Source organism: Schistocerca nitens, chromosome 1 (genome assembly GCF_023898315.1).
Source record: "Schistocerca nitens isolate TAMUIC-IGC-003100 chromosome 1, iqSchNite1.1, whole genome shotgun sequence".
In the NCBI taxonomy this organism is placed as follows: Eukaryota; Metazoa; Arthropoda; class Insecta; order Orthoptera; family Acrididae; genus Schistocerca; species Schistocerca nitens.
Genome location: NC_064614.1, coordinates 469,654,246 through 469,669,695, shown reverse-complemented (window position 1 = coordinate 469,669,695; position 15,450 = coordinate 469,654,246). Strand labels below are relative to the sequence as shown.

At 38.7% G+C, this 15,450-nt stretch overlaps 1 protein-coding gene across 6 annotated transcripts in view; it reads left to right on the top strand.

The window, feature by feature from the left end:
- Positions 1–15,450, top strand: part of LOC126251881 (plectin) — a 492,445-nt gene that overhangs the window by 437,874 nt on the left and 39,121 nt on the right. For 5 of the 6 annotated variants that reach the window (XM_049952605.1, XM_049952614.1, XM_049952597.1 and 2 more), the window contains one exon: positions 10,872–11,156. In XM_049952605.1, the coding sequence (XP_049808562.1) occupies positions 10,872–11,156 (285 nt within the window). Of the gene's footprint in view, positions 1–10,871; positions 11,161–15,450 lie in introns of all 6 variants that reach the window. The other variant, XM_049952588.1, reaches the window with a different exon arrangement.

Below are 15,450 nucleotides of genomic sequence, written 5' to 3'. Positions count from 1 at the left end.
GAATCCAAACTGATCTTCCCCGAGGTCGGCTTCTACTAGTTTTTCCATTCGTCTGTAAAGAATTCGCATTAGTATTTTGCAGCCATGACTTATTAAACTGATAGTTCGGTAATTTTCACATCTGTCAACACCTGCTTTCTTTGGGATTGGAATTATTATATTCTTCTTGAAGTCTGAGGGTATTTCGGCTGTCTCATACATCTTGCTCACCAGATGGTAGAGTTTTGTCATGACTGGCTCTCCCAAGGCCATCAGTAGTTCTAATGGAATGTTGTCTACTCCCGGGGCCTTGTTTCAACTCAGGTCTTTCAGTGCTCTGTCAAACTCTTCACGCAGTATCTTATCTCCCATTTCGTCTTCATCTACATCCTCTTCCATTTCCATAATATTGTCCTCAAGTACATCGGCCTTGTATAAACCCTCTATATACTCCTTCCACCTTTCTGCCTTCCCTTCTTTGCTTAGAACTGGGTTTCCATCTGAGCTCTTGATATTCATACAAGTGGTTCTCCTTTCTCCAAAGGTCTCTTTATTTTTCCTGTAGGCAGTATCTATCTTACCCCTAGTGAGATAAGCCTCTACATCCTTACATTTGTCCTCTAGCCATCCCTGCTTAGCCATTTTGCACTTCCTGTCGATCTCATTTTTGAGACGTTTGTATTCCTTTTTGCCTGCTTCATTTACTACATTTTTATATTTTCTCCTTTCATCAATTAAATTCAATATTTCTTCTGTTACCCAAGGATTTCTATTAGCCCTCGTCTTTTTACCTACTTGATCGTCTGCTGCCTTCACTACTTCATCCCTCAGAGCTACCCATTCTTCTTCTACTGTATTTCTTACCCCCATTCCTGTCAATTCTTCCCTTATGCTCTCCCTGAAACTCTCTACAACCTCTGGTTTAGTCAGTTTATCCAGGTCCCATCTCCTTAAATTCCCACCTTTTTGCAGTTTCTTCAGTTTCAATCTGCAGTTCATAACCAATAGATTGTGGTCAGAGTCCACATCTGCACCTGGAAATGTCTTACAATTTAAAACCTGGTTCCTAAATCTCTGTCTTGCCATTATATAATCAATCTGATACCTTTTAGTATCTCCAGGATTCTTCCAGGTATACAACCTTCTTTTGTGATTCTTGAACCAAGTGTTAACTATGATTAAGTCATGCTCTGTGCAAAATTCTACAAGGCGGCTTCCTCTTTCATTTCTTCCCCCCAATCCATATTCACCTACTATGTTTCCTTCTCTCCCTTTTCCTACTGACTAATTCCAGTCACCCATGACTATTAAATTTTCGTCTCCCTTCACTACCTGAATAATTTCTTTTATCTCGTCATACATTTCATCTATTTCTTCATCATCTGCAGAGCTAGTTGGCATATAAACTTGTACTACTGTAGTAGGCATGGGCTTTGTGTCTATCTTGGCCTCAATAATGCGTTCACTATGCTGTTTGTAGTAGCTAACCCGCACTCCTATTTTTTTTATTCATTATTAAACCTACTCCTGCATTACCCCTATTTCATTTTGTATTTATAATCCTGTATTCACCTGACCAAAAGTCTTGTTCCTCCTGCCACCGAACTTCACTAATTCCCACTATATCTAACTTTAACCTAGCCATTTCCCTTTTTAAATTTTCTAACCTACCTGCCCGATTAAGGGATCTGACATTCCACGCTCCGATCCATAGAACGCCAGTTTTCTTTCTCCTGATAACGACGTCCTCTTGAGTAGTCCCCGCCCGGAGATCCGAATGGGGGACTATTTTACCTCCGGAATATTTTACCCAAGAGGACGCCATCATCATTTAATCATACAGTAAAGCTGCATGTCCTCGGGAAAAATTACGGCTGTAGTTTCCCCTTGCCTTCAGCCGTTCGCAGTACCAGCACAGCAAGGCCGTTTTGGTTAATGTTACAAGGCCAGATCAGTCAATCATCCAGACTGTTGCCCCTGCAACTACTGAAAAGGCTGCTGCCCCTCTTCAGGAACCACGCGTTTGTCTGGCCTCTCAACAGATACCCCTCCGTTGTGATTGCACCTACGGTACGGCCATCTGTATCGCTGAGGCACGCAAGCCTCCCCACCAACGGCAAAGTCCATGGTTCATGGAGGGGCAGACAGCCATATAGCATTTAAAAGGAAATGAAAAGAATTTCTTAATGTCAACTGCTTCTACTCATTAGATGAATTTTTGGATATAGTAAGTGGGTTATTTCCCCAACACCCCCCCCCCCAAAAAAAAAAAAAAAAATTAAAAATATTAAGTGTCATATAATATTTTGTGTAATGTAATAGCTTGTATAGACACCTTTTATTAACCTGACACGTTCCACATCATTACGAAGTGTCGTATTCATGATCTATGGAACAAGTACTAATCTAATCCCTCCAGTACTAAATTGGCGATCCCTTAATGTTTCAGCATGTGTCTGCCTACTGATGCCTTCAAGTTGTGCCACAAATTTCTTTGCTCCCCAATTCTATTGAGTACCTCCTCATTAACTACATGATCTGCACATCTAATTTTCGGAATTCTTCTGTAGGTTCTGTCCTCTCCTTATCTAATCTGTTTATCATCCAAGTTTCACTTCCATACATGGCTACATTCTAGACAAATACCTTCAGGAAAGACTACCTAACACTTAAATATATATTCAATATCAACAAATTTCCCTTCTTCAGAAAGGCTTTTCTCGTCATCGCGTCTCAATTTTACACCCTCTCTACTTCGGCTATCATCAGTTACTTTGCTACCTAAATAGCAAAACTCAACAACTTCCAGGTGTGTCGTTTCTTAATCTAATTCCCTCAGCATAGCCTGATTTAATGCAACTACTTTCCATTATCCTCGTTTTACTCTTGTTGATGTTCCTCCTAAATCCTCCTTTCAAGACACTGTCCATTTTGTTCAACTCCTCTTACAAATTCTTTGTTCTCTCTGACTGAGTTACAATGTCATCAGCAAACCTCAAACTTTTTGTTTCTTATCCCTGAACTTTAATTCCTACTCCAGATTTTTCTTTTGTTCCTTTTATCACTTGCTCAGTGTACAGATTGAATAACATCGGGGATAGCCCACAAGCCTGTCTCACTCCCTTGTCAACCACTCCATCCCTTTGACTTTTGTCATTGTCGTCTATCTTCTGTACAAGGTGTAAATAGCCTTTCGTTCCCTGTATATTTCCCCTCTTGCTCTCAGAATTTCAAAGAGAATATTCTTGTAGATATTTTCAAAAGTCTCATCAACGTCTAACCTAAAAATTATTAATACTACCATCAGCTCTTACCAACTGAAATACGTACTCATCTGACCGGGCCACGGTTTTGCAGTCGTCTAAGGTCCAACCGATATGGTCAGGAGCCCGGGAAAGGCGCTGCAAGCGATTCGTGTTGTTATTAAAGGCACACGCGTCAGTCGTCTGCTGCCATAGCCCATTAACGCCAGATTTTGTCGCACATTTCTAATGGATAAATTCCTTGTATGTTATTGAGTTCTGGGGTTATTTCAAGCAACGTTGCTTCTCTGTTAGCACTGACAACTTCACATAAACGCCGCTGCTCTTGGTCGTTAAGCGAAGACTGTCGGCCACTACGTTGTCCCTGGTGAGAGATGATACTTGAAGTTCCGTATTCTCGGCACACTCTTGATACCATGGATTTCGGGATATTGATTTTCCTAATGATTTCCGGAATGGAATTTCCCATGCGTCTAGCTCCAGTTCCGCTCTGCGTTCAGAGTCTGTTAATTCCCATCGCGCAGCCATAATCCCGTTGCAAACATTTTCACATGAATCACCTGAATACAAAAGACAGCGCCGCCAATGCACTGCGCTTTTATACCTTGGTTTCGACAGTTCAAAGACAATGATTTAGAGGTAAGTGACAAAATGCGTCCTGGTTGGTGTGATGTACCATGGGTTGCTGCGACCCGGTCAGATGGTGAATGCTGAACGCTACAAAGAACGATTACTCAATTTGAACGGCGCACGTAAAGACAGTGATGTGCACAACACTATCCATGACTTTAGTCATCTCAGTATACAAGACAGAAACACGTTGCCCACAACACTGGATGGAGGAGGATTCAAAGTTTCGTCACTGCTGCGCTGTTTCTTTGTAACAACATGAGAACTACACCACAAGAGAAATCATTTTGTGTGTTGGTGTTGGAGTGCAACGTCCACTCTGCCGCCGATTCAGCGAGCAGCCACCCCTGCACAGGGACATTTATGAGTGGCATGCAAAATTCCTGAAAGTTGGTTGCATATGTTAAGGAAAAGCACTGGTCGGCCACACATGTCTCACGAAAATGTCGAGCTATCCAAGATTCTTTCACGCGTAACCCTCGGAAGTCCATGTGGCGTGTTCTGAAACGACGCCTGCATATGAAGCCCTACAAGCTGCAGTTACTGCAGCAATTGCGGCCCAGCAACTGCAACAAAAGGTACGAATTTTGCGTTTCAGTTCTCCAAGATATGGCAGCGGGCACTTTTTCTCAACGACTCGTTTTTTCGGACGAATCGACGTTTCCTCTACCGGGTAAAGTAAACCACCATGATATAAGAATCTTGAGGGTCACAAAACCTTGGCGTCGTCGTCATGAAACATACTCACACAAGAATATCGAGGGTCACAAAATCTTGGCGTCGTGGTCGAAGATGAAAGAGACTCGCCAAAATTGAATGTTTTTGTATCCTTTCTTTCCCCAAAGCTTATGGAACTTTCTTTTTGCGGGGAATCTGTAACAGGAATGCCATACCTGGACATGGCGAAAAATTGTTCGTTCCCTCAACTTTACGAAGATTCCAACGATTTCATGTTTATGTGTGATGGTGCCCCACATCACGGTGTTATCTTAACAACACCATGCCACAGCGTTGGATCGGGAGAGGTGGACAACAAGCTCTTGTTCATTGTTTTTCGTTTCCCAGCTCACGAGACCTCACACTTTTCATTTTTTTCTGGAAACATTATTTGGATCTCACGATTTGATCTCAGTAATTAACTTTGCAATATGGGACCCTAATTGATGATGATTTTTTTGATTAAGTTCAGATAAAAAAACTATTTACCCAGTAACAATCAATCTATCTGATCATGATGCACAGTTGGTTAGGATAAACAACTTAGTGCCATGACTCCAGGACAAATGTTTTTAAGAATAGTTTACAGGAGATGACGTTGGATGTAACTTATAATGAACCAAATGCAAACGTAAATTTAATCTATTCCATGATAAATTCGTATCATTATTTGAAAATAGCTCTCTGCTTAAGATAATCAGAAAGGACATTGAACAGCCAGGTAAAAAACCATGGATCAATCAAGGGATTAAAGTATCTTGTGAAAGGAAAAAGGCAATGTATCCAGTGACAAAAAAAAGTTTGGATCCTGCAGTACTTACACGATACAAAAACTACCGAAAATTATAAAGAAAGGTAAATAAACAATTTTTACAGCCTTCAGTTGCAAGGTAATTTTTACTCGTTTACCTAGGTTTCGATTCCAGCAATGGAATCTTCTTCAGAACAAAAAATTAAATTATTTTGAGAGCCAAACACTGGCCATGTCACAGATTAAAAATTAAAACAATAAAGACGTATAATCATAAGGTTATGTCTGTCAAACTTAAAACCCTTAAGGTGAACGTAGACGAAGCTACGCCAGCCAGAAATAATATTTCTATACATATACGGTTGCTGACATGCTGCATTATGTTAAAGATTTGTAAACAAAGAAAGGTTATTAAAAAATCAAAGAACATGCACATAATTTCATAAATCAGTACTTACAACAAGAGACTTAAGGCTATTAGAATGCTATGCAGTCTGCGACAACCAGCCACAGAACAAGACAATATCACTACTAAACTGAATAGAATGGCTGTAATTGATCACTAACAAGTAGCAAATGCATTTAATAATCATTTCTTAAATATGGTAGGAAGCATAGGGACAAACAGTTCAAGAGCAAAATCACAGCAGTATGTTGAGTATGTAACTTTCATAAAATTCAATCATATGAATGTATCACCAACTTTTCCTTCTTAATCTGAGAAAATTATACATTCTCTTAAAAATAGGATCTCATCTTGTTTTGATGGTGTTTCCAGTAGAGTACTAAATATTCATTCCCTTGTAAAAACCCCGCAATTATCCAAAATATGTAAAGCATCACTAACTCGAGGCATTTTTCCAGAGAGAGTGAAATATGTTGTTGTTAAATCCCACTTTAGGAAAGTGATAAGGGAGATGTCAGTAACTACTAACCCATTTCACTGCTGACATCACTCTCCAAATTTTTTGATAAGGTGGTGCATTCTAGAGTAGTACCTTACACTAGCAACAACAGTATCCTTAGGAAATCACAGTTTGGGTTTCAGAAGTACTGCTCTGCTGAGAATGCCATTTACATGTTCACTCACCAGATTTTGCAATCATTAAATTATAAAATAGTGCTGGTTGGTATTTTCTACAATCTCTAAGGCATTTGACTGTATGAATCACAGTATTCTCCTAGATAAATTGGTGTTTTATCGGATTTGTAGTATAGTCAACCAATAGATATTGTCACATATAACCAAAAGAACATAGAAAATTGTGCTTAGTAACTGGAGCAACATAGTCCAGGGACATAATTCTGACTGGGAGGAAATCACATGTGGAGTTCCCCAAGGTTCAATTCTATGTCTACTACATTTTTCATATCTGTAAATGATCTTCTGTCTAATATACAACAAGCAGATTGGTTCTTTTGCAGATGAAACTAGTATTGTGATCTATCCAGGCATGCATATATGGAGGCAGAAGAAATGGTGAACAAAATTCTTAAAAGTATTATTGACTGGTTTTCTGTGAATAGTCTCACTGTCACCAATGCTAAGTGTAACACGCAAAGAGGAAATAATAAATAGGGTGGAAACTTCAAAGTTGTCAGGGATCCATATAGTGGAGAATTTGAGTTGGAAAAAATGCTGTTTGGAACTCCTAAAACAACTTAGTTTAGCCAAATCATTGCAAATCTTGGGGAGAGACAAATCAGTATGTTGGCATATTTGCATATTTTCATTCAATAACATCATATGGAACAATGCTCTGGGGTAACTCATCTTTAAGAAAGAAAATCTTCATTGCACAAAACAGTGATGTTAGAATAATATGTGGTGCTCACCCATGATCATCCTGTAGCCATCTGTTTAACGAGTTGGGCATTCTGGCTACTGCTTCACAGTGTATTTATCCCCTCACGAAGTTTGTTGTAAATAATTCACTACAGTTCAAAAGGAACAATGATGTTCATAATCAGAACACTAGAAGGAAAACTTCATTAGTCCACATTAAGGTGACATTAAGGTCACATTCTTGTAACAAAAATTTTTGTTACCTTACCCAGTGATATAAAATGTCTGACAGACAGCAGAATAAAATTTTAAAACAAACTGACAGAGTTTCTCCTTGACAACTCTTTCTGTTTTGTGATGTGTAAAAGGTGGATGGTAGGAATTACTAACTCACATCTATAGATTTTTTCTCTTTGTAATAAAAAAATTAAAAACTTAAGAATGTTCAGAATGTAAACATATGTACAAATTAACTTTCAATGTGAAATGACTCATTCCACATCATTATGATTTAGTGTGGAAAATGATCCATGGAACATGGAACTAACTGAAACTAAAGTAACTAAAATTGAGTGACAGATTCCACCTATGGTAGCTACTCTTCAAGAGCTGAGAAATCAAATTGTTGAAGCTGTTGATTCAATAAACAGGGATCTGTTGATTCTTGTTTAGAATGAACTGAATTACTATTTCAGTGTTTCTTGAGCAACACATGGTGCTCATGTTGAGTGTATAATATAGTGTCTGTGCGAATATAAAACTTTGAACCTTCCTCTAGCCAGTGACATGTGCATTATGTTTGTATCTTTTATAATTTGTTTGTAATAAAAAATTTATGGTAGTTTATTGATTTTTCTGACATGTCACCAACACAAGTGGCTAGCAAAGCCAAACATTCACCATCCTCTGCTGGTGGTGGATTTTAGTCGAGTCTGTGACCAGAGTTCATATGTAGCTGTCACACCAATGTCTGGGGGCTTTTCCCTGGATATTAATGCTGTGGTGCTCCACGTCTCACCTCCAACAGTTATTCACTAGAGCACAAGAATCCAGAATCTGCTTACCTTGAGGCTATCTTCTTTCTTGTCAAACTGTTACCATGTTACTGAATTTCTGTGGCTTCTCTGAACAAACGGGCATAGTAATTCTTCTCCATAGCAAGAACCTGCATGTCAGTGAATTTCTTTTATTTGGCTGATCTCAGACAGCACATGCTCTCCCATGACAGATTTCTCCACATGTCACAACCTGCAATACTGTTTATGTTTGATGATCCTGGCATTGCTGGATTGTCTAGTCATCCCTAAATAGATTTTTCCACATGAACATGTTATGTGGTATAGTCCCAACATCATGAGTAGTGCATGCAAGATGAATATATGAGCAACAGCATTTCATAATTGAGATGAAACACCTGAAATTCATCCTGAGAAGTGACAGGTAGTTGCACAAGAAGTGCCAGAAAATCTAACAGCCATGGAAGTGACACATTGGATGAAGAAATGTCATGACCTTTCTGCCATATGTCCTCATGATGGGGTAGATAGAACTAGCCATATGTTGTGCAAACATGATGTAAAGACTATTTACAAATCTACCAAGAAAATCAAAGAATATCTCAGATTAGCAGACAGCAAAAGGGCCCCTGACACAATATTGTGAGTATATCACATTCCATGTATAGGATCACTGACTGTAAACATATTGCTGGTTGGAATGGATGGAGTTATCAGCCATAACAGAGGATGTGCTGTGTGGAACCTGCCACATTACAAAATTTGCTGACATGCAGGTTAGCAAAGATCTATCATGCCCATTTATTCAGGGAAGCCATAAGAATTAACTAATATGACAACAGTTTTAACAAGGAAAAAGATCAACGTAACCAGACCTTCATTTCCTGTGCTGCAGGAAACAACCACTGCAGGTAAGAAAGGGAGAACCACAGTGGCAATGACTGGGGAAAGGTCCTCAGAAGTTGGTGGGCAGATACATGTCACCTCTGGCCTTGCACTTGACCACAGTCTGTAATCGGCAATGGACTGTGAATGTTTGACAGTGCCAGCCACTCATGTTGGCGAGACATCTAAATAATCTCTAAACAAACTTTGGTCATACATCCCGAAAAAAAACCAACAGGTGATATATCAGTGTTATAGATGTTGCAAAAATGTTTGGACTACCATTGTGACTTGCATATCTTATGTTTCTGTGTATTTTTTATTTAATTAGAGACCACATTTTCAATACTGGTACTCTTTTTACCACAGGAAATCACTACATAAAGCCACCTGTACAACACAGATAAAAATAAACCTGCATTCAAAAATCAGTTCAAAGGAACATGCTCTGTCTCCAGCCATGATTGGGACAGGTCTACTTATGTGCACTGCCAACATGCACCACATGATCATTTCAATCTTAATCTGTGTTTCCACATGCAACAAAAGTGATGCCAGAACAAGTGACATGACAGCTGATACAGCAGTGGAGTTGTGTGCTGTTGTTCCCACACACTCTTTTAAAAATTGTTGTAACACCATTTTCAACATGGTGTTAGCTGGGATTATTCATACAGACTACAGACATTAGTGTTGTCATTCAGCTTATGGTATTAAAACTGAGCCAGGAATCCAATAAGAAGAAGAAAAAGTACAGATGTTGTATTTGGAATTGGAATTTATTCACAAATGACACAAGCGGATCAAAGTAATGGACACATCACTTGTAAATGAAGACCCATATGTGAAACACATTTGGATAAGGCACGCTAGGTTTGAGTACTTGTAGAGCTATGATTTGAGGTCTATTAAAAGTCTGATACTCAAATGAAAGACTCAAGTAAAGTTAGGAGTGACACTTCCAGTATTTGCCATTTGGTGATTAAATCTTTCCAATATTTAGCCCTATATCACATTCTCAAAAGTACTATTTCAAAGTATTTGTGTGAGATGTTGGATGCTATTTGTGATGGCCTAAAGACTCATTAAAAGCTAACATTTTCACTCTTGCACCGCCGTCAGTTAAATACAATGAAATATTAAAATTAAGCTATACTGAATTTTGGAGTTATGCTTCATCCAAGTGCACTAAAAGACACTGTAGTATAGTTGAATGCCTTTATTAAAAGCAACACTCAATATGAAATAATACTGCCACCAGAAAACTTGTTATTTCCTTTCTCAAATCCACTGGGCAAATATTTAAAAAGCATTTGAAGTTACCTATACCAGAATATGATTATCTGAATATACTGCCAGTATTGCATTAATTTTCCATGCATATCCAATATATTGTATTATCTGAAAAAAGCGAAATGAAATCCATCAGAAACATAATTTGTCAGTGGAATGCAAGGTGCAAATTACATACTGAAATGACACTTGGTAGTATTTATTAAGGGACAGTAATTTCCTCCTTCAGCTATTTTTCTTTCACAGTTTTGGTTACCATAGTATGAGGTCATGTTTCTTGTGCTACTTTGTAACATTAGTGTAAATTACTATGTAAGTGTTGACTTTTAAGTCCTCTGTGTTATTAACATTGTTATCAACTTCACACTCACATTTCACAGTAGTCCTAGTTGCATCAATATAATACACCGCTACTTTCATAAAAATAAGAAACCAAATTATTTTTATATCAAATGTACGTATAGTTTGATGTTTTGGGAACAAACAGCCTTAGCCCCTATATGATAATACCCCATATACATGATCTGTGAAAAATGTAACTAACGGCTCAGGTGGAGGACGACACTGCACTGCCAGAATCTATAGCAGAAGCAGCACGGCGGGAGGCTGAAGAGGAAGAGCCTCTAGTTGGCGCACTGCGTGAAGATGCCATGGACGTGGAGGCAATGGCTGCTGATGAAGAGCCATCGGCAGCTGAGGAGGCATCAGTGGCAACACAGACAGACCCACTGCCTGATGATGTGTGTGTTGAGCCTGCCTCTGATGAGCCACCACCTACATTTGCCGATGCCAGCACTGAGACAGAGCTCAAGGCAGCAGTCACCACTCAACCAAAGGCAAGTGCAGCTCTCTTCTTCCATTTCATTGCATCTTACTGAAGTTGACGCCTCGCTTCACTGTCTATGCAGCATTTAATGATTGACAACTGTCTTAAAAACTAAAGCAATATGCTGTACTGTTTTTCAAGCCAGTCTCCCCCCCCCCCCTTCTATCTCTCTCTCTCTCTAGCAAAGGGTCTTGTGACCTGCTTTGCTAACCAAGTCACTTTATATTATGTGAATGGAGACCATGCATGATTTGTATCAGGGGGATGCACTTTTGAGGTGCATAATGTCAGGTGCTCAGTTACATTTATCAGCACAGCACACTTCATGAATTCTTATCTGGTGGACCTACTGGAGTATAGCACATCTGAAAATGGCCCTTCTGATAGGAAGTAGACAGTGACTAGTAATCCATGTAAAAGCTGGAGTGAATTTTGGAAAGAACTAGTTAATAGCTGTCATCACCAATGGTCAATATTCAAAATAATCACTGCAAAAAAACATGCCACAAAAACAATGGGTCAAACCCCATAGGCACGCACCTCCGGGAGGATTAACATATAAATTATTTTTCCCATTTCACTTATGCATTCTTACATGTATCTCCATCTTGTGACACTCAAATATAAATCATACTCTGCTAGATATCCATTTGTCAGTGATTGAATTACTTTTCATCCTGCAGTACTTATATGAATTATAAAATTTCTCTCCAAATGATAATTTATTTCATAGCATGTCTAACAATGATAATAATAATAATAATAATAATCAGAATCCATTTTGATGCTTATAGGACTCATTAAGTCACCACATAGCACAAGACTTGAATCCATTATTCAAATACATGAGTAATTCACTGTTATTTCAAATGATTTTCTCGTGGTGCTAGAGCCATAAACCCTTCAGAAACCATTCTATAGCTAGTCAGATCTATATTTAGGTGAAACAGATATGCAATGACAAAATTGTAAATCAGAAGTTATAAACCATAAACTGGCACAATAAATTTCTCTTTGAGAATTAAGTAGGGAGATGGATAGCTATTGACACCCTTCTTCAACAATGCTCATAAACCCTGACCGAGACTTGCACAACTGACAGTATCGTAGCACAAACAGGAAAATCTGAGGCTGATAACCACTTTAAAAAATTTACTTCAGCATGTTAAACTCATACCCAGTCTGCTGAAGAGCAAAGTATAGTCCACTACTCCAATAGAACAAAGTCTTGTGTTTTTATTAAATGTTTAGCATTTCTTCACATTTCAGATTAATTAACACTAGTCTCCTACTTCTTCTCTAATGGTTGTCATGGAAAATCAGACAATGTAGTCCAAAACCTTTCAAAATTCACTCATCATATATAGTCCATTTAGTTTATTCTACAGTTGCCTCACACAGTCATGTTGTCAGCCAAGACAACGTGGGTGTGTGGGTGTATATGTGTGTGCGTTTTTTATGTGCCTGTTGACCACTCAATGCATCAACTATACTGTAAGTTATTACCTTAAGTCCTTCCATTATTTAAATAGTGCTAGATATATATGAGTTATTCAATCTGTATATTGAGCAAGCAGTGAAGGAAACAAAAGAAAAATTTGGAGTAGGTATTAAAATCCATGGAGAAGAAATAAAAACTTTGAGGTTCGCCGATGACATTGTAATTCTGTCAGAGACAGCAAAGGACTAGGAAGAGCAGTTCAATGGAATGTATATTGTCTTGACAGGAGGGTATAAGATGAACATCAACAAAAGCAAAACGAGGATAATGGAATGTAGTCGAATTAAGTCAGGTGATGCTGAGGGAATTAGATTAGGAAATAAGACACTTAAAGTAGTAAAGGAATTTTGCTATTTGGGGAGCAAAATAACTGATGATGGTCGAAGTAGAGAGGATATAAAATGTAGACTGGCAATGGCAAGGAAAGAATTTCTGAAGAAGAGAAATTTGTTAACATCGAGTATAGATTTAAGTGTCAGGAAGTCATTTCTGAAAGTATTTGTATGGAGTGTAGCCATGTACGGAAGTGAAACATGAACGATAAATAGTTTGGACAAGAAGAGAATAGAAGCTTTTGAAATGTGGTGCTACAGAAGAATGCTGAAGATTAGATGGGTAGATCACATAACTAATGAGGAGGTATTGAATAGGATTGGGGAGAAGAGAAGTTTGTGGCACAACTTGACTAGAAGAAGGGATCGGTTGGTAGGATGTGTTGAGGCATCAAGGGATCACCAATTTAGTATTGGAGGGCAGCGTGGAGGGTAAAAATCGTAGAGGGAGACCAAGAGATGAATACACTAAGCAGATTCAGAAGGATGCAGGCTGCAGTAGGTACTGGGAGATGAAGAAGCTTGCACAGGATAGAGTAGCATGGAGAGCTGCATCAAACCAGTCTCAGGACTGAAGACCACAACAACAACAACAACAACAACATATATGAGTAATCAAGTTGTAATTGCAGGATATTTCAGGACATAGTTGTCAAATTGGACTTCTAACATAAAACATAGCATGAAAATACAAACAGCCATTGGTTTATTTGGAAAAGGTATCCATTCACACATCACTGCTAGAAAAGTGACGGTATGTAATACTATTGTCAGACAACAAAGGCAACTAATGTTTAAATGTTATGTTTTTCCTTTGTGTTCAATACTCAAAATTTTGCAGAAAAATGTTTTATATTCTATAACAGTTATTGTATTGTTTGGATTGACACACAGGAGATCTTACTTTCAGTATTGGAATAAATGGCATGATAACACTATGGCTAGCATTCCTTTTCAGGAGCTGAAAACTATGGTGCTTGTCATCACCAAAGGAAACAGCTGCAAAAGTACTGCCAGTGAAATAATGTCCGCAGCAGACACAGTAACAAGTGACATGATAACATGATATGCTTGCAGAAATTTTGCACTTCCTACTGTCATCATCTGCTTCTCTCTCTCTCTCTCTCTCTTTCTCTCAGATGAAAAATGGTCATAGCACTGACAGTCTGAGTGGATAAATCAGTGTGTCTTTGGGATATTAGTATTAGGAAAGTAATTAAATGAGTGTAACGACATTGCTAACTACTGTATGTGCATATTTCTTGGGCACCCAACTACCTCATTCTGAACTTGCAGAAGCCTGAGAATTTTGGGCCATTAGGTCATGACTTCGGTCACTATCAAACTTGGCATTCAAAAATAGCAGTGCACAGATCACTGTAGTAATCATTGGTAAATCCCATGTTGACCTATCTTTTTCTTTGCAGTAAAACTGGCAGTTACTGGTACATCGCATTTTCTAGTTATGATTCCCCAGAAAAGGAAGGTTACTACCCACAGTTCAGTCAGGAAACCTTAAACAGATACTCAGTGTGCAGCACTTACAGGGGAATGGTCCACTCTGGCATGTTGAAAACTACTCTGAAATTACTCATGTTTGCCACACAAAGAACTGTTTATAGCAGTGGTTTGTACAGTCCTTCCTACTTAGCATGTGAAGCCACAAGTAAGCAGACGCAGCCATGACAAGAGAATGTAGTGTGAAGTCCACATGAACTTATGCACTTAAACCACACCAAAAGTGTCTCAACTCATTAATTTTTTGAGTAACTTGCAGTTCATATCAGTAGCTGAAATCTATCAGATGTAATTGTTATGCAAGTGGCTAGCAGAAGAAAGAAAATCATGGCAGTGTATGGACATCTCCCATCAATCAGGGCCTTAATTTATTGACATGAAATATTTTACAATTCCTGAGCCAAAATATTATGATAATTTTTTAATACTGTACACTGGTGTCCAAAATTAAAGCAACAAACTGTTATTTCCCCATCCTGTGTCTAATTCACAGTATAATCATACAAACTTTTAACAGATGTCATCACGATCATGTTATTCATGAAAGGCTGCATTCCGATCGATGGACAACCACAATAACAATGACATCGGGCCACCTATCAAGTGGGGTAGTGTTTGCAGGGTAGTCCCACATCCACAATCGCTGTGTACACAGTTACAGACAGTGCTGTATGGCACAGAGAAGACTTTCTCAGATGAAGCGACAGTTCATAGAGACTGAAACTGCGTCCCAGAGACCAGGATAGGGCCGACCACATGGATGTGATCTGATGGCTTAATTTGAATTGTTCTATTGTTTCTCAGATGAGGCGACGGTTCATAGAGACTGAAACTGTGTCCCAGAGACCAGGACAGGGCCAACCACATGTGGCATCAGAAAGAGTGTACCGTTATTTGGCTGTAAGGGCACGATGGTACCGCCTTACTACTACATTGCAATTGGCATCTTATCT